Here is a 26,441-nt window from a genome sequence, read left to right on the forward strand (position 1 = left end):
GTAATCAAAATTAATTGAGCCAAGCGCATCGGAGAATAAAAAACTGACTCGCAGGCACACACACACACGCGAGAGCTCGCCGGTGCTGCAGATAAAGACGCTCGCATTTTTGCCGAGACGCGTTCGTACACGCACGTACATCACACTAGCGCAGAAAACGACAATAGCCGCGAGCGCTGCCACGAGTTCAGCACTCGGTTTTTTTTTTTATTCTCGTGCGGGTAGCCGCCTCGGCCGCGCGCGACGATCCTAACCTCACTTCGCCATCGGCGCAGCTGTAAACACAAGAGTGCAGTGGGCCGGAGAATATCGGGCCGTCTGCTCCGGGAATCCGTTTTTTTCTTCACATGGCCGCTCGACCATTGTTACCACTGCTGTCTCGAGCCGACGACTCGCCGCCGGCTGTGGAGAGAGATGCTAGATCGAGGTGAGTGTACACCTATACTTAAGTACTCTCTCTCTTTTATTGTTGTCGCCGCCCGTGTCTGTTTTCTTTTCTGCTGTTTTTCGACCGAGTAAGTAGCATAGCGAGCGTCAGCTGGTGTCAGAACAATTTAATGCGATAACTTGAAGAAGCTCGCGCGAAAGTCGGACTTTTTTCGGGCATCTCGAGGCTTTGTTTACGTCTTTTTTGGCATTTCGGAGCGATTCCGCCCATCATATAACAATGTTTGACGGGTTAGACCTAACCTGCAAGGGGCGAAACGTCACCAGTTTGTCATCATTCGGGAATCCCAAGCACTATATTTATATATACGACGTATATACACGGGTCTGTTTGTTTACCTTATCGACTCGCATCGGTAGAGCGCGATAAGGCCTTTGCTCAAAAAAATTACGTTGTGCTGCAAATTATACCTATTAAAAAGCTTACCAATGTTTTCGTCGTTCTTATCATCGCCTTCGCGCTATACGTGTAGTTCGTAAAATGTGTATAAGTACCTATACGTGTTAATTGCAAAGTGAATTTTAAAATCTCTCGCTTTATCATTCTTCGTTCGTTCTTTTTTAACGAGCGAGTTGGCATAATTAACGGATTTTGAAAGAGGCGATACAAGTAGAGGAGATAACGCGATTGAAACATTTTACGTTGATAAGGTCCGAGTGCCCGAGATAGCGACAATAATGTAAAGCCGGAAATCACATCGGAGTAGGTGTGCGTATGTATATTTATCAACAAATTTTCGCTTTTGTCGCCTAGTGTTATTGAAGAAAAAAATCACATGCCGACACACGCACGTCTGCAGATTTCGTTCGCAGCTGCAAGGTCATATTTCCAGCGAGTGTTTTACGCGCACACGATCCTACATATCCGAGAGAGTCATGAGACAATGTGTATTTAAAGAAATAACACTCATTATCTGGAATCCTAATGTTGAATAATCATGCGGACTTGTTTTCCGTTTTCTCTTAAGTAACAACAGTTTTATTTTTCTTGGTACGTTAACATTTTTCACAAAATCTTTGCTCTATCTGAGAATAATATTGTTCGCAATCGTTTTATGGCTTACGATAGCTCTTGAGCTTCTGAAAGGGAGAAACACGGACTTGCTGGCAGATCCAATTTAGAGCTAACATCTAAAGTTCTATATTTGAATTGAGTTACTTAGCGTCTGCAGGTCACGTGTTGCATTCTCTGTCCACTACTACGAGCCTAAATAAACCGATAAAAAAATTATCTAAAATAGAATCTTAAAGTAGACTCTAGCAGTCAATCAAGAGAATGATAGAATTAAAATTATCAAACTGATAGTAAATGAAATGATTAAGAAATTAATTTCTAATCGTAAAAAAAAAAAATTTTTATGCTTTCATATTTTAATTGGTTTTATCTTTTATTTCTAGAATTTTGTGGTAACCAGCAGCCCCTTGGACATTAGAATGCACAATGCAGAGTCCAAAACAAAATATAAACAAGATACAAGTGAACTACGTCGAAGAAAATCAAAAAGAAGAGAATCTTCTCATAGAAGAAAAATGGTGGGTTCAGGTAGCGGTGAACCGCTTGGTCAAGACCTGGCCGACGTTAGGATGGAGCTACTGGACCTCGATTCAGAGGATGACAATAGCGAAGACTTGGATACCAAGTCTTTGATATCCTCTCCTCTACCCAATGTATCCATCCCGAAAGCCAATGGCATTACGAGAGATTCAGATGCATCCACCGAGGAAGAAAATGTTTGGTCTATCACCATTCAAATGTTCATTCCATTTTTACTCGCAGGTTTTGGAATGGTGGCTGCCAGTTTACTTCTTGACGTAGTTCAGGTATACTTCTGTGCTAACTGTTTAATTCACCAAACTAATTTAGAAATATTGAGTCTTGTATATTTAATAATTTTCATAATATTTTAGCATTGGCTAGTATATCGAGAAGTTTCAGAGGTCTACATTTTAGTTCCAGCTTTATTAGGTTTAAAAGGAAATTTAGAAATGACTTTGGCCTCTCGACTTTCTACACAAGCAAATCTTGGGCACATGGACACGAAGAAACAGCAATGGAGTTTAATTGTTGGAAATTTGTCTTTGATACAATGCCAAGCCATGGTGGTTGGAATGCTTGCATCATTAGCAGCAGTAATTCTGGGATGGATTCCTGAAGCTCATTTTGATATCCATCATGGATTACTTCTTTGTGCTAGTTCGTTAGTAACGGCATCTATTGCCAGCTTACTACTTGGTTTAGTAATGGTAGCTGTAATACTCTTCTCCAGACATATGAACATTAATCCTGACAATGTTGCAACACCAATAGCTGCCTCTTTGGGAGACTTGACAACTCTAGCTCTACTTTCTTGGATATCGTCTATTTTATACAATTCAATTGGTAATTTTATTTGATTGTCATTTTTATTATGCAGACTATTCACGAATGTACATAAATTACAATGATTTGCATGTGCTTTTAGGTAGTGCATCGTGGATTGCACCAACTTTGATAGTTTGTTGCATCTTAGCCACTCCAATTTGGGGCTACATTGCTGCGAAAAATCCTTTCACCAAGGAAGTTTTAGATCACGGCTGGACACCTGTGATATTTGCCATGCTGATTAGCAGGTTGATTTCTTTTCATTTTATTTGCACTTCTACAGCTGTAGTTTCAAATTCGAATCTAAGGGTCTTTAAACTTGATTTACAGTGCTGGCGGTTTGATCCTGGACTACACGATTTCGAGCTACAAAGGTATAGCAGTCTTTCAACTGGTTATTAATGGTGTTGGTGGTAACCTTGCTGCTGTACAAGCTAGTCGGATCTCTACGTCGCTGCATTTACAGCAAAATTCAAGTGGTGCTACTGAAGTGCCTGTTGTCTGTGTAAATCCTTTCCAAGTATTTTTTGCCTCAGGTAACATGACTCAGTAAACGTAATTATGAAAGAATATTTACAATGAGTAACCTGCGATAACTTTCTACGCTATCCATTTTCAGGAGGACACGCAAGGACGGCAAGAGTGCTTTTAATGATGGTCATTCCTGGTCACTTAATTTTTAGTTATACAATTAGTTGTTTACAAGCTGGGCACACTTCCTTCACTCCTATATTTATGACAGTTTACTTAACTGCTGCACTATTGCAGGTACGAGAAAGGACGCAGGATTTTTTTCCAAAAATGAACCGTTATGCCTTATATCATAAATAATGATTTGTATTAAATTTCAGGTAATTTTATTATTATACATTTCTCAAGTAATAGTTGTTTGGATGTGGACAAAAGGTATAGATCCTGACAGTTCTGCCATTCCGTACTTGACGGCTGCGGGTGACTTGATTGGAACGGCTCTACTCGGTATAGCGTTTCATATCCTCAACGCTATTGGTGATGGGGACTCCGACGTTGGAGACTGAACGCAAAGAAGTCAAATTATTTGAAGTAAAAAAATAATGAAAGTTATGGAATATTGTGTCATATCTATATATAATACCTAGGCGCAAAAGAGACAGTGATAGAAGTATACTAAGTTTTTGTACGTCGCGTCGTACAAATAAATCATCACAAAACGCAATCTACAAAAAGACAAGATCAAAAGAGAAAGAGTGTCACGGTCGGCGTACCTGATCTAACGGTGAAGAACAAGGGAATCATGGTATTATTAATTTTGTGGCATTACTTTATCATCAAAGACTTAAAATTTTAAGATTTATTTTATAACTCTATTCATTGAAATTGTAAATAATTGTTTATCTATTTCGTACTCATATCTCTAAGTATTACTTGTTGTATCGTTCGAACGAACGAGCGTCGACTCGAGCAACTCGAGCACATCAGCTCAAAATTCGAATACAGAATTTGTTACAAAAAAAAATATTGAAGCAGCAAACTGTACTGTCTGTGTGAGCATTAATTCACTCATTTCGTAATCGCGGCTGCACCCCAACGGACGGACGAGCAGAAAAGCTCGGTGTGCGAGTGCCTGTGCATGCTGCTAAAAATAGAAGCGCTAGCGTAAATCTGAATTTGCCAGCGCCAGGGAGCGAGAGTGCGAGGAGCAATGTCAGAGAGGCGAAAAACTCGAGCGAGACAGAGCGATAGAGAGATTACATTACGCGTTTGTTCTGTGATGCGTGACGCGCGGCGATGATATATCACACGGTAAACGCGCGACGGATCATTATACGCCGAGTTTCTCGTTGGGCGCGCTCTATTATTATACACAATAGTTGTTCAACTGTTTAATAGAGAAATCATCTCAAGTCGTTAACAGCCTTGAGCCCTACGAGAGCCGCGCGCGCGCGACGAGCTGCCGAGCCTGTCCTAGAAATAATTTTCTATTACGCGACTCTTGCGCTCCGAGAGTTCTGATCCCGCGGCCTTATTAAGGGACACGAGGTTCGGGTAAATAAATTCCGAGCGCCGGAATTGGAGTGGAAACTCCGGGGTGATGGATCCTAATGGCACAGTTTTCTTTTTAATTGTTGCTTTAATTTTGCTGCCTCGACTAGGCATGATCATTTGGATTTTGCAACGCAAAATGAAACGCGCCATTAATATGAGATCGATGCAAATATTTGCGCAGTACATTATGCAAATAGAATTATTAATTCGAGTCATACGTAGGAAATTGATTTTTACGAGCGATTAACGATAATTTAAATGCCTATCTCGCGAAAACCAGTTTATCCTGCAGTCGGATATCGTCGAAAGTACAAACTTTTGTTGTTTTTCGATTTCATCACGTAGTATTGTACATGTTTTCACAGCAAACATAAATATGTTTTCGCTGGGTTTCCCAAATATTTTTTCAAATCGTAATTCTAAAACGTTTCCGCGATAAATCGCTCGCGATCCTTCAAAAAATATTTAAACAGTCATTTTTTCTTCGAGCGCAAAGCAGAAAAGCGATAACTCGAGATAAGCAGCTAGAAACATTAGGCATTGTCAGTGTGGTGTTGCGGATCTTTCGATAACCATTTTTGTCCGGTTATAATTCGGTTAACCAGTTAACCTGGAGCAACGCATTGTAATTATTTAAAAGGAGACTAGCGTAAACATGAATGGGTCGATGCTACAAACGAATTAGGCTTTCCCTTTGCAAATTCCAATATCAATTGTTCTAAAAAATGACTCTCTTTTACTAAAATGTTAAAAAATGAAACTTTTACTAATTCAATTTTATTTTTTTATCGTTGCAGAGGCAAGTGTGTATCATCACATCACATATATAACGCTCAATCAGTAGAATAAGCTAGGATACTTTAAGACACATCTCGGCGTCCTCAAAGAAAAGCCAAAAAAAGGAATCGACTGCGTGAAACTCAAAAGGTTTAAAAGACAGTCGAGAGAGATAGAGAGAGAGAGAGAGAGAGACGGCAAGCTGCAGATAGTTACAGAGCATCAGTTATCCACGCATACATGCACACATCGACATCACGCGAAGCGTTCGTGAAGCGCCAAAGTGAGCCTCCGCTATGTAACTAATCCTCACTCGGCGTGTCTCTCCTTCTCACTCCGTCGAACCATTACAGCAGTCAGCTCCCCCCGCGCCAACCCTAATCTCTTCTCTCTCACTCACTCACTCACTCCGTCCCTATATACACATGCGTATATACGAGGCAACGTTCGTACAAGCGACTGCGGCGACGGGTATATAATCGACGATTCTTGCCCGTGTGCTGTGTCATTACGTGCCCATTCACGCACGTGGACATCTCTCTTTCCATCTCGCGCTGCTACGGAGAGCAGAGTGAGAGAGTGTATGTCCAGCTTAGCTCCGTGAAGCTCAGAGAGCAGTAGACTATATGTATATACTACTGAAAGCCAGTCGCAGCGCTTAGTCCACGTGCGTACATACTCGCACTCGGGCATGTATATACACATCTGATGACAGCACGCACACACTTGGCCACACGGCACTGGCTGTGCGGCAGATGAGAGCAGAAGCTCTCTGCTCAATGAAATAGTTAGATCTGCCAGTGCCAACTATCCCACCGCTCGCGCCGGACACTTTTATTGGCTAATCCTTTGCGCTGTCGCTCTTTCTCTCTGCAGCGGACGAAAGATCTCGCGGCTGATATACATCGCTCCTCTGTATTATTATTGTATACATATACTCTCGCGAGGAAACAAAACTTTCGCGTGTGCGTGCGTGCGCGTGTGTGCTTCGAAATGTTACGCCGCAAGATCCGCTACGATTTAGCCAAAGCACAGCCGATCGCCGATCTCCACCGCTTACCGATCCGAGCTTGATCGCCACGAGTACTTATCGTATTGTATAACGCGTATACGCACCTGTGCTTCTTGTTGTACTGCCGTAGTCATATTGCTCTTCGAAAATGACAGGCAAAGGAACGATCTCCAACAGTGCGGTACCACCGGACGTTCTGTGACACGCGCCGATCACCAACCGATTCTTTCTTCTTTTTTATCACTGTATACACGCAAACATGTCTGTGGTGTCGGGAATTCGCTGAGCTTAAATTCGATCTCTAACTCAGCGCGATATCGTCGAGAATCGAAGGAAAAAAGGAAAAAATGTGCCGATCGTTGCAGGGAGTGTGAGAGAGAGAGAGAGAGAGGATCCGTCGTTCAACGAGTCTCTTGCCTCTCGTAGTGATGAAACCGCAAGGTCCGAGAAAAGCAACAGCAGTCCTCGACGTGAGTAAATACACACACCGATACGTATACGCGGACGAGAGCCAGTGCTCGGTGTATATAGAGGAACAAACTGCCACCTGCCTTGTGATTTTTTTCGATCGGCTTCCGGCAGCGTCGATCTATAACGATTTTTATTTATTTTTTTTTTTTTTTTTGTATCGATTAATGATTATACTCGAGCAAACAATATAATCGCGAGCGTTCCTTTTAACATTCAGCTTTTTCAACTACGCGCTGACCTCGATTATTGAGAGGAAACGTTTTGTATAAATATATCTGAATTCTTGCACTTGAAAAATCATCGATGTCTACACCTGATTGAACGGAACATCGTCGTAGGGTCGATTGCAAAGTTCACACCAAGCTCGTCTCTTTCGATGTCACAACGCACTTTTGCGCCGCTTTCCAGAAGACCGCTAATCGAATGACAAAGTAATTGATTGATTATTTAAAAAAAAATGGAACATCTCCGTGCTCGAGCAGCTCGTCGATCATATTCAAGGTTACGGTATGGAAAAGCGATCGACCCGATTGTGCAAGAAGAAAGCTTTATTTCCGTTTCTGTCCGGTCAACTGAGAAACAAACGCTCTTTGCGAAAAACAGCTTTGCATAACGACGACGAAATCGCAACCAACTCGGATCGTATAAAAGAGGAAGCGACAATAAGTACACACAAACACACACACACACACACACGCGTACACCGCACGCGCGCTGCGATACGCAAGATTCAAAGCCAAGGTGGTTTACCACTTATCGCGGTATCGCTTTTCAATGCATTATGAATCTCCTTGAAAAAAAGCCGGCTATATATTGCTCGTCGAACAAATGGGGCGGAAATCGCAATCGAGCGCACAGTACACGACGACGATGACGACGATAGGGAGAAAGGTCGATTTTTTTTCGATAACCTGGAAGGTGCTACAATATATTCACCGCGGGAATCTTTGATCGTCGCAGTGTGCAGCGGCGCGCGCAGTGCTTGCAATAAAATTCTTTTGCGTAGGATCTGATATTGACACATTTCAGCGAGGGTCACGCGCATAGTATAATGCTACTACTTAAACTCCGCGCGCTCGCTGCAGCGGAGTATAATACGATCGAGCGAATTATTCAGTAATTGAATAATTGTGTTGCGAGCGAGATGTTATAATTTCTCTCTATTTTTCTTTCATTCTTGCGGATAATCTGTATCCTTCGGTTTTTTTCCGGACTCATCGTTCGGAAATATTCGAAGCTTTTGAACAGCCCGATGTATATAGTATAAATATACAAAAGGGTATAAGACGCACAGTTTTATAGATCTTAAAAGCTGTATCGCACTCTCAAGTGGTCGAGCGGTGGCGGCGACGACGCAGGAAATCTAATGGAAACCGTTAGCTCGCTATACACAATGTAAAACGAATCATTAGATTAAAAATAGATTAGCAAATTAAGACGCGCTTTTGTGAGGGACGCTGCGCTCCTCATACGGTCGTTCGAGAAGTTTCGAAAAACTCTCGACGCGCCCCTTCGAAACTGGGACAAAAGCGCGCGAAATCTTTTCAAGTGCAGCACATAGCCGCCAGCCGCCTATGATGACTCTCGGGAGGAAATTGAATGAGAAAAGCCGCGCGAAAAGTGGAAATAAAGCGAGTAGCGCGTTTTATATAGCTGTACATAGTCAAGGCCGGGCAGATCGTACACGCGCGCGTGGATCTCGAGAGCTTGCAGAAAGCGCGCGCATTTCGAATTTACACAGCGAGCGGACGGCGATCTTGCACTCGGAAGTGCGGCCCTGAGCCCGGTTGCAATGTCAATTAGATCAGCGATGCTGTACTCGGAGAAACTCATCGCGACGCTTACGTTTATACGTCTATCACTCGGTGTACTATGGAGCTTTTTGGTCACGTATCGTCGGCTTCGATTTGTTGGAAAAATGATCTCGATATGCGGTTTGTGGTTCTTCTGCTGCATCGTAATTTATACACTGGACTGATATGCACACGCCCAGTTCTACGCTCGTGCGCGTGAATCACTCGTTTTTCAGCGCAGGAATCCACATAATAATTATGAGGTGTCGGCTTACGTCGTATGCGCGCGCACGTAACGCTCGTGAGAATTTCATGGCTGGGTGAACTTTAAATTTCGAATTCTTGCATCACCGCGTATGCTAAGCTTGAACTTGCAAAGCTTGCAGATCCAGCTCTCGGAAAGTGTTTCCGGCGGATTTCGTTGAAAGTTAAAACCGGTGGGTGTAGGTGTATGGTATCGACCGAGGCACTTTTTTGCTCTGACACAGTTTATGACGGACGTTATTTTTGCACTGCTCTCTGCAGGCTCTTTCTAGGCTTTGGCTGCAATACTACTATAGGGAAAAATAGCTGAACTTTTCACGTTCATTCACGATTTTTTTCACCGTATAATAAATAACACAAAGACTGTAGACAAAAGGTAAATAGATCCTTCGATTGGCAAAAGAAAGCTTTCGCGGGCATTATTTACATCCGCGTCGCGCATAAAACCCAGGGATAGGAGGAATAAAGTCAAAGCACAGCATATAACGCCTACTCGAACATACTGTATTATTCTTTCCTTTTCGCAGACGAGTAATCCGATTCGTCTGTCGGGCGTAAAATGACGCGCAGAAAATCGACCTACATTTTTTTGTTTCGCGTCGTTGCGTACAGAGCTTTTTGAATTGCGAGTCTTCAATCCCTCGCTTATGTGTGCGTTTCCATTGCCCCAGGTCCTATGCTCTCCGGTTCTGACGCTTCGTGTATAGTAGCTCTCGAGGTCGCACGGTATACTCGAAAGATTATCTCTTTATTGGAGGTATCATTAATCTTGACCAGATTGAGTAGAAGCAAAAGTGGAGCGACAAAGATTAGAAAAAAAAGGCTGGAGATCAGACGTAGAATTTTTACGACAATGGCGATTTTGTTATATATTTACGACTACGTGCTATGGAATAGATGAATATGCTATTGTAGTGCCAATCGATACGCACTTCAAGTCGTATACCTCGACTTAATTTCGATAAATCGAATGCATCATCCATAAACTGTCGTCTCTCCCATGAAAACTCGTATACACTCGAGTATCGCAAGCTCGAAGTACGCGATCAATTCACGTGGACATATGATATACGCACACGTCGAGTAAGAAATGCAAACGTTTAACCGCGGGTAATCAGAAAAGTGGGCCTCCATAGATGTGACCTAGTCCAGAAGTTACCAGAATACAAATTGCTCGCGCGCTCGCGCTTGCCGCCGTCAGAGAAGCGATGGGATGGAAAAGGAGAGACGGAGGGAGACAGATAGCGATCTATCTGTCTCGGCGCGCGGATGACTCGCTTCTATGTGCGGCTATACACTGATATTCCGTCGGAGCTGCAGCGGACACGAGTTTGCTGCAATACCGACTTGTCGCTATGCTGTACGTGCTTTGCGGTGGCTGTCGGACCGCGAGAGAGCTTGCAAGCTCTGCTTCGATGGTTTGCAAGGGTTTGGTTTCGACTTGCGGATGTCGGATTCTGAATTGTTGTTTGTGAGATAGAGTAAAGTTAACTTTATTTGGTAATTTGGAGGTTTTCGATCTTATTTTAGAGAGACAAGAAATGTTCTAATTATATGATCTAGTGTTGACTATTTAAGAAATACCTTATTGATGACCTATAAGATAGGCTTGCCTAAATAGAAAATGTATCACTGGTATAGCATAATTGTGAGAAAACTGCATAAAAATACGTTTTATAAGATTATCTCATTCGATCAATATTCATTTTCCGAGTAAATTAAAAAAAAAATCGCATGATCAAAAAAAGTGATTTAATCAATAAAAAGTTAAAATCGATACTCGCGATCTCAATTTTTAATGCTCGTATTAACATGATTGCATGAAGCGACGCAAGGCTCTTCCATCAATGTATTTCATCCCGTCCGACTCTACATCGATCGATGCCACTTGCTCGCTCCCTGGAAACAGTAATTTTAATTCAGTCAAAGCTTGCTCGTTTTTTATTCAAAGATGCTTTTTACTTGAATTTCGGGGAAGAATGAATATTTCATTTATGAATGGAATTATGTAGTTTAAATGAGAATTTATTAATAGATTCAATATAATTGTATGCGATTATAAAGGATTTAGTCGACGATCCTCGACAGGCAATAGGCAATATTTTTTATAGATAATTTATGCAACTCTACTTTACATCCATGACATTAAATAAAATGTATGAACAAAGTCTACTGAAACGGCATAAAACAAGTAGCACTTTGCATAATTTGAAAAAAAGCACATATTTTTATATCGACACTGATTTAAAAAAAAAAAGTAATCTTGAACAATAACAGGAGAATCTTTCACTTTTGTAGTAAAACGTTGCTCTTACGTTCTAACCATAAAACATTACAAAAATGCCGACCATAACTCTTATAAACATTCACCGCGCACATGGTCGCAAGTGACTCGCGTGAATCAGAGCGAATTATCAACGAAATAAATTACGCGTTTCTACGTAAAAATCAGCCATAAAATAAATTAACATCGACGACAGCCGCGCGCAAACAAACACATAAGCGTCATTAATTCACGTTCAACTCCAAACTAAAAAAAAAACACATCCAGCCAGTCATACCTACAAACAACCTCCGGTCGAAACCTCGCGAAGGTATACACCTACACCCATTCCATCTGCCCAACATGAACGTCCATCACGAAATAATTACCCCCAATTACTCAACGATCATCTTATGGGTCGGCTTCGCGTGCAACGGCACAACGTCTCATAGACACACATACAGAGGGTAGTTCAGTTCCCATATGCGCGCGCGCGCGGCCACGTGCTATACGCCGGTGAGAGCATCGTCGCGCTCTAGAGATCGATAAATCCGCGCCTGTGTGTAAAGTGTATCCGTTTCCCCCCCGAGCGCAGTTGATACGCTCCCAGAGAGCACCGGCTGCGCTATAAGAAGCCAAAGAGGTGGCCGGCGCGACTCAGTCGCCATGTAAGCGCCAGAGCCGTAAGACGGCCCTATGCGGTCCCTCCGCAACCGCAAGCCGTGCAGATATCTATAAGTGATAAATAATAATATGAGCAGTCGGGATTATTCGCGCTTCCCTGTGCCTTTATCTTCTTCTTCTTCTCCTTCTCGTGCTGCGATTACCGCTGGTTTTGGTTTCGAAGGAAGCGAGAGGGATAGTTTCAAAGGACAGCTGTAATCCACAGTATTATATATAGAGCGCGTGGGCGGAGGGGTTGCAGCTGCGAAGTTGCATCGACCTATTATCAACGGCAGAGAGGGGAGAGCGCGCAGAGGAGCGATAGAAGCGCGATTAATTAACAGGTAAATGGGCTCGATATGCAGGTGATGACCTTATTCTCTCTGTGTGCGTGGGTGTATTGTACTATGTTTTTCGATTTTTTATTGTTGTGTACTGGGGGTGCATGGACGTGAGGTTTGAAAAATAGACGAGGCTTTGTAACGTAACGTGTACGTTGATATTTTGAGCTCTTTGACGAGCGCCTTTTAGATGGCGGGTTTGATAAGAAAGGTGTGAGAGCGATTTTTTTTTATTTATAGTGTAGGCACATTTTTTGGGTGGGAAGGTAGGAGGTTTACCTATAGCTACATGTGTTGCACAATTCACGTAACTTTGGATAGTTTATTTTTTATTCATTTCAGTACACTCGATAGTTCAATGAACAATAGGATGATTACAAGAGATTAATTATGCTTAATAGTTAATTGTAGTAAGAGTGGAGCAAATTTTTCGTGATGCTTGAAAATTTATCTGAACCCGTGCAATATAACAGTGTGTCCATGAACTACTCGATAATAATATTCAAATTCCTATACGATCACTTTCGAAGCTGATGAAAAACTTGAGAAAATTCTCGATATAACGATATGGCTCGCTTCCAAAATAGAACGTGTGGGATCTCACTTTGTGCTGAGCTCACTGAGAAATATCAGTCATTAAGTGGCTAGGTATATTGACTTGTAATTTACACGTCGGTTATTAGTCAAATGTTATTCTTGGAATTTTTCAAACCTCCATTATACTTTCAATTATACAATCCTTTTTTTTATCCTGCTCACATTCAATAAATCTTTATCTTCTAAACATAATGAAAGCAATTAAGGGAGAACGATTACACAGCTTAATCTACTGCATACTGGTTGAAATAAAATGATTCACAAATTAAATTTTTCTTAAAAGAGACAGATACAAGTATAACTAACTCACACTCCCAACCACATCGTATCTACCTAAACAAATTCCATTTCATCGAGAACCATTAAAAACGCATCAGTGCAAATACGAACTTTCAAGTGCACCACACACGTACAGCTTCAAAATCGTGGAAAACCAAACAAAAGCATAGAAGCGTAGGATGCACTACACTTTTTCCCAGACGCATAAAACAAACAAACGTACTTGGCTAATTAATTCAAATTCGCGTGTGCTTACATACTCGCGCGTTAGCTCGCGCGGCGAAGCGAAAAGCCGTGACCGTGACCTTGACTCCCATCTCTCCCACCCGTATCTGCACGGCGCATATGGTATAGGTATAATACAGTCGCCTTCCGCGAACTGCATCGGAGTTTACTCGGCAAAATCCTGACGTCATTTTCAATGGAGTCCTGCGGGAGTTTGCTTGTTTGCATTTGTGTACATTATTCAGGTGTGAGAGCTTTATCGAGCTTGCGAATATTACAAGGCTTCGCTTGGAAAGAGCTTTGCTGGCTTTCGGTTGTTCGACATTCAAGGATTAGATTTTAAACTTTGATTGCTTTTCGCGCGTTTTTGTACTTTAGGATTTTACTGAGAGTGAAAGTACCCATGCATTCGCGTCTGACTGTACTGTACAGGTATCTGCTGGGAGCTATACTTTTATTTGTTAGTTTGACTGTCCCGTAATAAAATTAGCAATCGAATTGCCTTGAAATCAGCTTGTTTAATTATTTAATTATATAACTTGTTACAAAAACGTAATAATGATCGGTTGCGTAATCCGCGTCCACCTTATTATTCAAGATGTATAGAATTTCATTCGAAGCTTATGGTTATCATGACTTGACGAATAATATAATAATAATATTAATCGATTGTTAGAAGCTTATGCTTGAGAGTGATGATCGTGATTTGTCTTTTCCATAGATAACGAATTTAAATACGATGCGCATAAACACGATATTTACACGTATTATCGGAAGATATCTAGTTTCGATTCGGTTTATAATGCAACCCAAACAAATATTTTTTAATGCAACTCTTTGAATTGAAACATGGTTTGGCGTAATTCACTCCCATTATAGATGAATCACAATCGCGCGCGTGTCCGCTTGTAAGAAGGCAAAAAAATAACGTATAGTCGCAATCAACACGAGTATCGGTGTATCGATAATTTGTCTTCGTTTTTACACTAATAAATGAGCGAGAACATAACGTGCGATCATTATTCTAATATTTCAAACACTTCATACGGAGGAATGTAAGTATAATTAGGTGGACGATCTGCCTAATCAACGGCAGGCAATTAACGCCATGCGTGCAAGCTTTTTTTCTAAAGGCTCGTAAATCGGATGATTTATGAACAACGCTCGCCATGATCTCATAGATTGTGATGCATACTAGAGTCACCGGTATTCTTAAAAATTCCTGTTCTATTAAAAACAAAAAAGCAGTTGAAATAACTTATTTCCAAATGTCCGACGGACATGAAATTCAACAAAGCTGTATCCCTCTATACAGTATACTTAATGAAATGAGCTTGGGTAAAACACGACGTGTCCTTGTTATTTTTAATCTAAAAATACCACGTAACATGCACAGGAAGTATAAATCCTTAAATTAACGTCCCAGATACGAAGCTTGCAAAATCGATATCCTCGGGGCGGGATGAAATTCATCAGTAAACCAGAGTGCATCCCGTGTATCACTACAGACTTTGTTCTACAAACATCGAGTAAACGAACTAAAGAACCGATGTAATATACTTCAAAGCGACTTCTCCGAGTATCTCATCAGGCCCATATACGCGCAAGCGATTTCGAGAAAATTCAAGCTTGAGTGGGTGTGTTCTCTCTCTCTCTCTTTCTCGGTTCGAAATTTCCGCTTGAGACTCGGTCGATCGAGCTGTGTGCACACCAGCCAAACGGATAGTGATAACGCGACAGATAAATTATTGGCGATAATTCATTATTGTATATCCTCGTCAGGCTTCGCGCGCGCGGCATTGTTTCAATCGCTTTATTGACAGAGAGACAGTAGACTAATTCACGCACTCGTGGGAGAACGGAAATCATCATGTGTGCGCAAGTATCTGAGTTTTTCTAATTTGACTTGTGCTATTGAATAGTGCTGGTGATCATTTTTTTTTTCTTTGGTGTCGGGCTTTGTCATTCATTTTGGGATTCACCCCTATCGAAGATTGTGTTATTGAGATCTAATTGTTATACGACTGTAGATTGCGCGAAAGATCGTGATTTTCTTATCGACGAATGTTCCAGTCTTCTCTGCATGCTCTTGTGAGAAAATGCATCGTTACGTACGTTTATAGTGCTTGAAGTTTATGCCTCGTGTACACGATTTTAATTCGTTTATTCGCAAAAAAAAACTAGAGTACTGTAGTGTTTTCTAAATTGTTCGAGTTTTCATTCTATACTTATTGCCATTGACGCACGACTACTTATATACCGGTACATATAACGTTGTAAACTGTTTTTCTATTATTCCGTAAATATGCGAAACATCCACCCCCACGTAAAATCTCATTTTCAAAGCCATTATCGACAAGCTTCTCGCGGGACACGTGCTGTCCATGCGGCTGAATTACAAACTCGTTTGCTTGCGTGTATTAATCAAATTAAAATTAACTTTTTTGTTAAAGTCCACGAATTTATTAATAATTTATCATACGATAAACCAGGTGAAAACCATTTCTCCTGTTTAATTGAAAAAAGTGAATCCAAGAAATCCCCAGCCCGATTACATTCCTCTACCTACGTCATTGCTTCTGTATCATCGACTTGCAATCGATTCGTTCCGGTCATTGTGCGTTGATAAAACATGGAACAGAGTATTTTTAGTCCCTTGATGACCGAACGATATCGTAGAAAAGACATCTAGTTATTTGTTGTTTAACAAGATATCTTCACTATACTTTATCTGTATATTGAGATCTTATGAAAATTGATGAATGATTTTTTGATTGGATCCTTCGCATCTACAATGATCTTAGGAAATATTATTAAAGGCTTCTCAGTCGAAAAGTAAATTCGAATTAGCAAAAGGCCATCTAGAGTTGAAAATACAAACCACTCACATTTCGCGAGCCAAAAGTCAAACCAAAATTGCGCAGGGTATATTCCCCGTCATTGTCTCGAGTCTCTGGTCAGGTACAATAGGTGGCGCATAGACACTTTCTTACTTCCCTCAACACAATCTATGCGCATAATGTACATATAGAACTGTACCATCTGCGCCAAAACAGCCTCTTTTCGGGTGAGCTGCTGATAGGCCGTTCATGCTATAACTGAATTCACAATTCATATGCTGTTATAGCGCTTTTGAATCGTTTTGGAGACCTCATTCGGTTTGCTCTTTTTCCCCTTACTTTCCACCGTCTTGTTTCGCAATCCGACGAAAGTCAATGATACACGAAAACAATCGAGACAATGAGGGAATACACCCTGCAGCAATAATTAAACAAAAACTCCTCATCAGTACGAAAACAAAAAAAAAAAATACATCACAGATTCATCAGACCGATAGACGAAAGGACAAGGCTTCTGGGCGAGAAGCTACCACCTCCGCGTGCCTCAGCGATCGGTGGAAGAGAGACTCTGTGGAGCTTGGTACGTCGCCAGTTGGCCGAAGCCAAGCTCGCCGTCAACGATGATCGTTTCCTCGGCCGCAGGTAAAGACGTCGCGAAGCTTTGTTTATTTTTTCGTTCTCCCCGCGCATACTAACATCGTTTTTTACGGTGGATCAATCGCGCGAGATGACGCGATTGGCGCCTGCGGTTTTTCCTCGCGGGAAAAGCCGCAAACGCGTGACAATGATTTATGCTGTATGGATTACGGATGGATATATTCTTACACGTGTGTATGTGTCTTGGTGTGTAGAGCGATGTATGGATATAATCTTTTTTCCAGTGCGCATTTGTTTGTTCGATTGAGTCGTTATACCTGATATGTTGTTACTTTAATATGGATTAAGTGCGTGATCTTGAGGTATCCGGGAAGCAGTGACACGTGTGATAGAAAATAATTGCGTTTGGGCAAAAAATGGATGACGAAAGATTTATTACCATTACGTTTTCGATGATTTTTAGAGATTCAGTTGATTATCCGTGTTTCTATCGTTGGGGTGATGATTGTTGAAACCACCATGTTTTTGAGGACAATTGCGTGCTCCAAATCGACACTGCTATTCGAGTCATCTCTCTAAAACTGGAAAAACTTGGATTATTGATAAGCAGATCTGCATAACAGGTTTACGATGCAAGGTCGTCGATAACATGGCGAGGAAATTTTAAAAATACTCGCACTGTTTTATCGTTTACTTCGGTAATTATAAAGACGGGTTACCGACTGCATTGCCGACCTGATATTATATTCTACCTTTTTTTTTATTTATTCTTTACAACATTACTTCTTCACTATAATATGCAATTTTGCTTTATGATCGAATCTATACCCGCATATGTATTATTATCGCATTAACACAGATAAACCGAAGGTGATAATCGAAATAAACATTGATATTTTATTGATAGTTATTGTACTTCTAGGCTTGTAAAGATTAATTTTTTTGAGCTACATCATAAGTGTTGCATTTCTTTCTTATATATTAGTATCATTAGTAGTCTGAAGATAATGATTATCTATAAAAATGATGTACAAATTCAAGCCAAAACTAAACCTATAGGAAACTTATCGACTGCAATTAGTTTACTGCAGCTCTAGCTATACTGTAATCTTCTTACTAGAATACTAAAATTTCAAAAAATTTTCCATTCATATAATATTGATCTATGTGTCAATATTTGTATTCGATCAACGGTGGTACTGATTACAGGTATTGTCAGAAAGAAAATAAGTTAAAGTGAACATTCTAGCAAAAGCTTTTCTAACTTGTACAATACTGCTCAATAATTTTACCAATAACAATATCATTGATGAGCAGTAAATTGTTTCTTCATACCGCCCCTGCAAGTTCAACTTGCGAGCATTCAAAAATCCAAATTTTAAGCAAGTTCAGATGTGTATACAACTGCGTGCAAATCCATAATCGTGTGTACTTCGGAATATTTGGAAACTCCTTGAACATAACTGACAGTTTAATTGAATCTTACATCAATTCATCTGTCGAACGTAACAGTGTTGACCCAAAGACATTTTGTTTGCTTTCCTCGCATATTATTAAAAATGCGCGTCGCATTGCGTATAATGCATCAAACTAAAATTAACCTCGCAGTATATTTAGCACACCTGATGCATGGAAAGCTCGTTGCGGATATAACGTCGGTAATCCCCGTTGAAGCGGCCCAACATCAAAAGATAAATCAAAAATATTTATCGTTTCGAACGAAGCACTCGCGTACATCGAAAAAAATCACGAGTTACGCAATTGCCACAACCATCTCGTTTATCCAAACTCCGACGAGGTGCACCGCTCGTCATCCTCGTATACAGAACCGCCGAGAGAGTCGCGTGTTCTCTTATCGTTCCGAAACATATAGACTCACCGATCTACGAACACATCGAGTCACCCACGCACCCACACACGCGTACACAGAGTTAATAGCGTTGTCGTCGCGGCTCGTTGATAACGAGCTACGCGGAGCCGCGAGCCCTCAGTCGTAAGATGATAGAGGGCCAGGTACATCAGCGCGGAGTTCCGGTACAACAGCAGCCGCGGCTCGTCGCCTCATCATCCACACCGCAAGTCAATTTCGCCAGTGTCAAGTTCGACAAGTACATAAAACAATGCCGATATATATATACGATATATATATATAGTAGTTCTGTGTGTGATACGTGCGTGAAACTCGAATATATTTTGCAACGACGAGAGATAAAACACGGCGCTGTACTGGTCGGATCGTGTATTGGAGCACGTGATCCGCTGTCTCTCACTCTCTTTCTGTTTGCAGCGTAGATTTTCCGCGAGCTGTCACACGGCAAACAGAGAGAGAGAGAGAGAGAGAGAGAGATAGAGAGAGAGAGACTCCGATGTGGATTCGTGTATGAAAGGCTTCGGCTAATTTCATTTCGTATTTTTAGATTAATCGAACTCGCGCGCGCGCACGTGATAATTTACGCTTGACTGCAGATGGCAATGCCAATATGGCTTGTCCTTCGTTTCCTCTCGGAGCTTTTGATATTTTCGCGGGGCAAATAGGGCGCGAACTTCGAAGTTTTGATGTTATTTTTCGTACAATTCAAAGGTTTCTAAACAAACATAATAGGCGCCGCTTTCCTGCTCGATAATAACAACGCGCACGCACTGTGTGTTATTAAAACGTTAAAACACACTGATAAAGCGTGGAATCTTTATGCTTGCGGGAACGTCTATCAGTAAGAGATTATTCCAGTTCAGCCATCTGATTGCGCATCGTTTTGATTGAAGCTTAGGAAAACCCGTGGGAAAATAACGAAATATGAATATAAATCCGTCAGTTTTTAATCGAATATTCATCATCAAAGAATTAATTAAAAAAAGCAAAAAGAAACGTTTTTCAAAGAAGAAAAAAACCGAGCCTCAAACTTTCGTCAGCGTTTAGAAGAGGCATCTCTCCATTATCTCTTATTATACCCTCGGTATATTGCATCTCGAAACTCGTTACACAAACGAGCACAATTACATCGTTCCGTGCACACGCACAAACGACTCGGAGCAATAAAAGAAGATTACTTGCGTCGAGAAAAAAGCTTTCCTCCTGATACAAGAAAAAAAAATCTTCCTTTTCCAGTGAGCAATGTAAGGAGGCCCAGCTGCCGGTCACCTGCAGCAAACACCCCCAGCAGCAGCAGCAGCAGCAGCAGCAGCAGCAGCAAAGTCCACCCCCAGCGGGTTTCATCTACGGAATGTCGGCAGCTCAGCACCCGCAGATCGCGCGGATGACCCCGACGGGCGGCAGGTCTCGCACCTGCTCCGAGTCGAACGTCGGGGCGCACGTCTCCCTGGCTCTGGCCAACAGCGGACTCCTCGGCTGTCCCAGTTGTTCGGGCAGCGCCGCGGCTCTGCACCACGTGAGCACGACTGCTGTCGGCACCGGCAACAACGAGGACTCGGTCAGCCTCCTCGAGGAGGGCAACGCCACCAGGTTACCCGACCTCGTCGCCGAGAGCAAGATCTACGACGAGACGCAGGAGCCTCTCGAGTCGTACGTGGCCATCACTCTGCAGGTCTCCATACCTTTCCTCATCGCCGGCTTCGGTATGGTCGGCGCTGGACTCGTCCTCGATTTGGTCCAGGTATTATGCAGATTTATGCTTCTTTTTACTCTGTGGTGAATTTGCGAGTTTACTGAACTGTCGATCCGCGTGTGCTTATAGTATTGGGTCGTTTTCGAAAAAGTGAACGAGCTGATGATACTGGTGCCGGCGCTTCTCGGCCTGAAGGGCAATCTGGAAATGACGCTGGCGTCGAGGCTGTCCACGCAAGCGAATCTCGGTCACATGGACACTCCGAAGCAGCAGTGGTACATGATAGTTGGAAATCTCGTTTTGATACAGGTAATTTCACGATATCTCAATCGTATCTCGTTGCTCTTATATATTTATATATATATACCTTGCGTAACGCTGACCACCAAGAACGTCATCGATAAAGGTCATTTGATATTGTTATACACATGTACTTTTGAATCGACAACTATTATAACGCGTGCGGAGCGGCTTTTGAGAAAGATAAAATAGGAACTTCCTTATCGCGTGTAATAGAAACATCATCCAAATGTTGCGGGAACTATATATCTACTCAACACTTGTGCCTATATCTCTCTCGCGCGCGCGGGTAAATAAGACGTATACAGTCAGCTTCTAACACGCGCAACAAATGTCAGGCAGTTAATTAATTATTAATCGAGCTTATCTCTTATCAGCCGTTATGCACAATACTTTTATTACACTAGCTTGCTCTTTGATAGAAAAGAGATCTTGATATTATAATGCATTCGACGCTATAGAAATGATTCTCCGGAGTCTACTCTCCGTCTCATCGCGTCTGGCGCAATGAGAAAATAGACGAGGCATTAGGCGTTCCGCGATAATGAAATGAATAAATCATTCGTCCAGCGCGGTGATAATCATAAAGTCAAATTGCTACCGGCGTCTCTCTGGCTCATTGAAAAATCTTCCCCTTTTTCTATCTCATACTATGCAGACTCTTATGATTTTCATTATTTTATAATGAAAATCATAAGAGTTTTCGCGACGACGACTTCTCGCCGATATTTTCCCGGAGCACATTATGCATGTGCTGTATTTACTTATTCTGAAAGCTCGAGAGAAATCAAATTTAACGCAGACGATAGACTAGCGTTATCTGTTGTACAGTGTGTGTGTGTGTGTGTGTCGAAGGAACTTTCATTTTCGTCACTCGAAGTCAAAGCTCGTGTTAAGCGAAGTGCAATGTTTGCATTTTATCAAATATTGGTCGGAGTATTGTAACGGCGTCATGATAAATTATACGAGCCTCGTGTGTTGACTGAGCGATTTCAGTCTCTTGCTTGAAAAGTGTACAAGCGGATCCCGGTGGAACGTTCGAAAGGAGCTATTTATACTCGCGAGGAGGAAACGTCGAGTTTTAACATTTTTCAAATTACTGAATTTCTGAATCGAGCTTTCTAAGAAACAAGCTTTCCCAATCACGGAATAATAATAATAATAAAAAAAAAGAAAAATGTCCAACAATAACAAACAAAAACCGTTCCAACCAACAGTGCCAAGCGATAGTGGTGGGCTTCCTGGGCTCTGTGGTAGCGATCGTGATGGGGGCGTTCCGAAACGGCACAGTCTCACTGGACCACGCTTACCTGCTGATCGCAAGCTCGCTGGTAACGGCATCGCTGGCCTCGTTCGTCCTGGGTCTCATCACCGCCGGGGTAATCGTCTTCTCCCGGCACTGTCACATCAACCCCGACAACGTGGCCACTCCCATCGCGGCGAGTCTCGGCGACATCACCTCGCTCGCCCTGCTCTCCTGGATCTCCACGATACTCTACGAGTCCATCGACAAACAAGACTGGCTCGCGCCTCTCGTCATCGCTTGCTACGTACTCGTCACCCCCCTCTGGGTCTGGATCGCCAAGAAGAACAAGTACACCAACGACGTGCTCTACTTCGGATGGACCCCCGTTATCGTCGCCATGCTCATTAGCAGGTACGTTCGCACGTCGATTCCGATGCTGATATTTGTTCTCTATGAGACGATTGAGTTGTGATTAACGAGGACGATTGCGAGCAGCTGTGGCGGCCTCATTCTCGAGTTCATGGTCTCGCGCTTCGAGAACCTGACCGTCTTCCAGCCTGTGATAAACGGAGTCGGCGGAAACCTCGTCGCCGTCCAAGCCAGCAGGATTTCGACGGCTCTGCACAAACAAGCCGAGCTCGGCACTCTGCTCATACCTCCCGGACACACTCATCCCGTCATCTTTATCACCCCCATCGCCAGCTTCTTCGGAAAAGGTATGATCAACGAAATATTATGAAACGAGTTTTAATGTTTTATTCAACTCGTTGGAATTTTCAGGAATGCACGCGCGGACGACTCGCGTCCTCATGAGCATGGTGATTCCAGGACACGTAATCTTCATCTACCTGATAAACTACATGAAAGAGGGTCAAACTTCGATGAGCACGCTCTTCGTCTTTGTCTACCTGTGCGCGGCGATGTTACAGGTCGCGGCTCTGCTCTACATCGCCTACATAATGATCCACTGGATGTGGAAGCGAAAGATCGATCCGGACAACTCGGCCATACCCTATCTCACGGCGATGGGCGATTTGCTCGGCATCAGTCTTCTCGCCGTCGCCTTCCAGTTTCTCTACCTCGTCGGCGATCAGGAATTCGGCGAACCGATCAAGCCTTGATCCCCCCATTGCTCCTCCCCCCTCTATTGTGTTGATATATTATAACTAATTTTATTACTTTTACGTATATATGCATATAATGTTATTATATAAACTATAATCCGCGATTGTCGACGACGACGATGATGATGATGTCGCGTGCGGCGATGCTCTGCTTTTCCCTCTTGATCTGACTGCAGTCTATCGAAAACTCGGTGTTTGTCTCCGATGTCGAACGAATCGAGCGAGGAAAACCACAGCCATGGCGCACGTGAGCTATATACAATATTAGAATCGAAATGCCTTCGCCGAACTATCAAACTGATGAGTAGCTACATGTGCAGGATGTGTAATGTGTATGCAGCACGTCAGGACTGGGCGTCGATGATTGAATTATATATTGTTACGATCATTTTTTTTTTCCCCTCAAACATCTTGCGTATTGTAGGTACGCGCGGACGCGCTGTCTGACGTCTCGTGTTTGTAGCCCTGAAGAAAGTACCTTATCTCGCAGTATCTTTTGCGGACGAGTTGAAAATACTGTTATACACCTATGCACACGCAAACTATAGAAGGTATTATGTACAAAAGTTGCATTCTCTGTGTCGTTGATACCGTATAGTTTGTATACGCGTCATTCCGCGGGATTTTATTTATGTATATTTCTGTGTTGAAGCTCTGTTGTTTAGATTATTGTATTATCTTCGCAGCTCTGTAATCCTTTTACCGTAAACATCGAGTATTATGTATAACGAATATGCGCCTGAGAATAGACATATTGCTCTTCGGCACAGTGGACGGTTATGAGCGTGTATACCGAGATTGAAAATGATTATGTTTAAAATTTGTTTATCAGCAGTATTTAGATAGTTCATTTGACTTCGAAAAACAATGCGAATCTTTATTCGACGAGTTTTCCTGCGTGAACGAAGAAAATTCAGTGATCTTGAGAGAAAATTATTTAATGCAACAATGTTGTTGTTTCGTTGCGATTCCGTTGTACATATAATAAAACATTTTTTTAATGTTGAATCTTTTACAAAAAAAAAAATAATAATAATTTATTGCCACTAACAATTCAATTGATCTACATGTTCCACAATAATATGCCCAGACCCGAATGTCGTGAGTATTATAGATAGACGAGGAAGTCTTTGCTATAATTAGTTATTTTCTATAGTATAATAGTGTAGCGGTATGCGCAGCGCAAAATTTGCGGCCTCTAAAGTCCAGTACGCATACTTTAGATTAAAAAAAAATGTCGTGTAATACAAGAGAATGTGAATATGTAATGAGACTATAGTTAGGCACTAATTAAATTGCAGTAAACGTGTATAGTTGTGTAATGTAGAAACGAGTACAACGTATGATTTTATCGGTTTTAATTTTGCTTATATCTTATTTGGATTTAACTTCGTTATGGGATGCATTTGAAACTTTTCGTTATAACTGCTGTCAAGAAAAGTTAACTAATGAAGCGGAGAGTACAAATTACGTTATAAAATGATAAAATTTCTTTACACGAAGATTCACATTCTTTGATGTACGAAATCGTAAACAAAGAATATATACAATTATATGGGAGGATCAGAAAATGAAGAAATGAAGTTCTGACATATTTTTATACAGTGGCACTTCTTCGTAATGTATTTAATACCAAAAAGAAAGTTTATTTTTAGTTGTCCTTGCACTGAGATTCAATGAGGAATTTTTTCGCGCAACTGAAAGGATGTGCAGAGACTTAAATTCGCATCATCTTTTGCGACCTTCAACTAGAATTATCATTTAGAATCAAAGAAGTTGCTTTTTAAAATGCCAAATGTTGTACAGTAAGAGTAATGACCGAAAGATTTCATGGACTCGATATAGTCAATTAGACTTTTATATAGCTTTAGTTGAATGTACAAATGAATAATAAGCATATAATATATTTTTTCTTTTTGGTCACGAAACCAAATAATCATGTCTATTGTGTATGTAAATATTATAAATATTAGAAAAGTAGAAAAATATATTACTGGAAAAGGCTAATATTTAGTCCAGTTTGTAAATGTTTTGGAGAGTACGAAAGAATTTAACGCGTAACGTTGACGATTAGTCGAATGTACCACCCCCCAAAGGGGATAGTAAAAGAACTAAACAAAAATCAGTTCTAAGAATTAAAACTGGAATTGCGAAATATTCTTTGTCTGCTGCATATTCTATCTTTATTAATCATATTTTGCTTATAAACAATATCGATACATTTGTACAAAATTCTACAAGCCGTCAGCTCTATGTGCAATCATGTAAATTGCAGCTTGGGGTATTAAAAAAATAGTGATTGTACGAATTAAATTATTTATTCAGGAGTATAAGTGCAATATTTCGTTGACTGTTCAAACTTGATTAGCTACATACAATGACACCAGAAAGAAAACGAAGTAATACGAAAAAGAAAAATGCGTTTTTCGTATTGGTTTAAAAGCTTCACTAAACATTTTGATCAATGGATCGAATTAATAAGTGTAAAAAATCCATGGTTGTCGTGATTGTCAGAAATTGTTACGAATGAGGTCAGAACATAGGTACTATTATAAAAACAAATGAAATTCAAGCGATTTCATTGCTTGCAAGGTTTGAACAACACAGCTTATTAATTAATTCAATCGTGATCCTTTAGCCTTCGTTTTCTTGATTATTTACATGCGATAACTAAATGTTAATGTTTTTTACATTTGTATATTCATTGTTATGCCTTTCTACCTAAGACGCGAAAATTAGCCTCCTTCCTCTTTTTACGCTTACACTTATTTAACAAAACATTCCAGTTACTCATCGTGAGATTTAAAGTGTCATTTTTAGCTTTCGATGTATCTTATTTAAATTCAACGGGTGTATATTTGTACTTTGCATCTTTCCAGACAATAACAGGCAAAACTGGATTTCAAAATAATTTCAAAGACAGATAAAAGCTATGAGATCCACATATTTTGTAAAATTGGACTGAAATAATGATGTGTAGAATCTCGTGTATATTTATACAAGTGATAATAAAAACCAACAAAACAGCACGTTCCTCAAATCAAGTGTTATTTTTATTTCGTTTTAGCATAAAAAAGCCACATCTCATTATAATTGGTTTGTAATAAGGACAATACTATTTGCAAACATATAAAAAGAATATGAGCAACGTTTTATTCTAACAACCTGTCTTTAATAAACATAAACATTGCTGGAAAAATTCCTTCTATTAATGATAGTAAACTTGTTATTAACGTAAAATGTAATAACTAT

The 26,441-nt window shown here is 41.1% G+C and overlaps 2 protein-coding genes and 1 long non-coding RNA gene across 12 annotated transcripts in view; 2 read left to right on the forward strand and 1 right to left on the reverse strand.

The window, feature by feature from the left end:
• Positions 1–4,324, forward strand: part of LOC100119392 (solute carrier family 41 member 1) — a 6,533-nt gene extending 2,209 nt beyond the window's left edge. Inside the window, exons 1-8 of one of the 6 annotated variants that reach the window (XM_016989363.3) lie at positions 210–427; positions 1,202–1,438; positions 1,846–2,268; positions 2,356–2,827; positions 2,910–3,057; positions 3,140–3,345; positions 3,429–3,577; positions 3,661–4,324. In XM_016989363.3, the coding sequence (XP_016844852.1) occupies positions 1,882–2,268; positions 2,356–2,827; positions 2,910–3,057; positions 3,140–3,345; positions 3,429–3,577; positions 3,661–3,846 (1,548 nt within the window). In that variant the 5' untranslated portion in view covers positions 210–427; positions 1,202–1,438; positions 1,846–1,881 and the 3' untranslated portion in view covers positions 3,847–4,324. Of the gene's footprint in view, positions 1–60; positions 516–781; positions 1,161–1,201; positions 1,439–1,845; positions 2,269–2,355; positions 2,828–2,909; positions 3,058–3,139; positions 3,346–3,428; positions 3,578–3,660 lie in introns of those variants that run through there. The other 5 variants (XM_016989362.3, XM_031931817.2, XM_016989365.3 and 2 more) reach the window with 5 other exon arrangements.
• On the reverse strand, positions 3,629–9,627 carry LOC107982057. The gene is made up of 2 exons (XR_001729668.3): positions 6,728–9,627; positions 3,629–3,842 (listed from the first exon to the last, which is right to left on the reverse strand). It is a non-coding gene; the product is annotated as an uncharacterized LOC107982057 (long non-coding RNA).
• LOC100119360 (solute carrier family 41 member 1) lies at positions 6,119–26,229 on the forward strand. 5 transcript variants are annotated; one of them, XM_032600110.1, is made up of 7 exons: positions 12,066–12,421; positions 16,840–17,001; positions 20,063–20,567; positions 20,649–20,828; positions 22,037–22,476; positions 22,561–22,781; positions 22,846–26,229. In XM_032600110.1, the coding sequence occupies exons 3-7, from the start codon at positions 20,178–20,180 to the stop codon at positions 23,184–23,186; spliced, it is 1,572 nt and encodes a 523-aa protein (XP_032456001.1). In that variant the 5' UTR covers positions 12,066–12,421; positions 16,840–17,001; positions 20,063–20,177; the 3' UTR covers positions 23,187–26,229. The 5 variants fall into 5 exon arrangements, with proteins under 5 accessions (XP_016844849.1, XP_032456001.1, XP_016844848.1 ...); XM_016989357.3 differs by lacking the exon at positions 12,066–12,421 and adding an exon at positions 15,320–15,397; XM_016989360.3 differs by lacking the exons at positions 12,066–12,421; positions 16,840–17,001 and adding an exon at positions 6,119–7,093.
• Positions 26,230–26,441: the final 212 nt, after the last annotated feature.

Source organism: Nasonia vitripennis, chromosome 5, assembly GCF_009193385.2.
Source record: "Nasonia vitripennis strain AsymCx chromosome 5, Nvit_psr_1.1, whole genome shotgun sequence".
NCBI classification, from domain to species: Eukaryota; Metazoa; Arthropoda; class Insecta; order Hymenoptera; family Pteromalidae; genus Nasonia; species Nasonia vitripennis.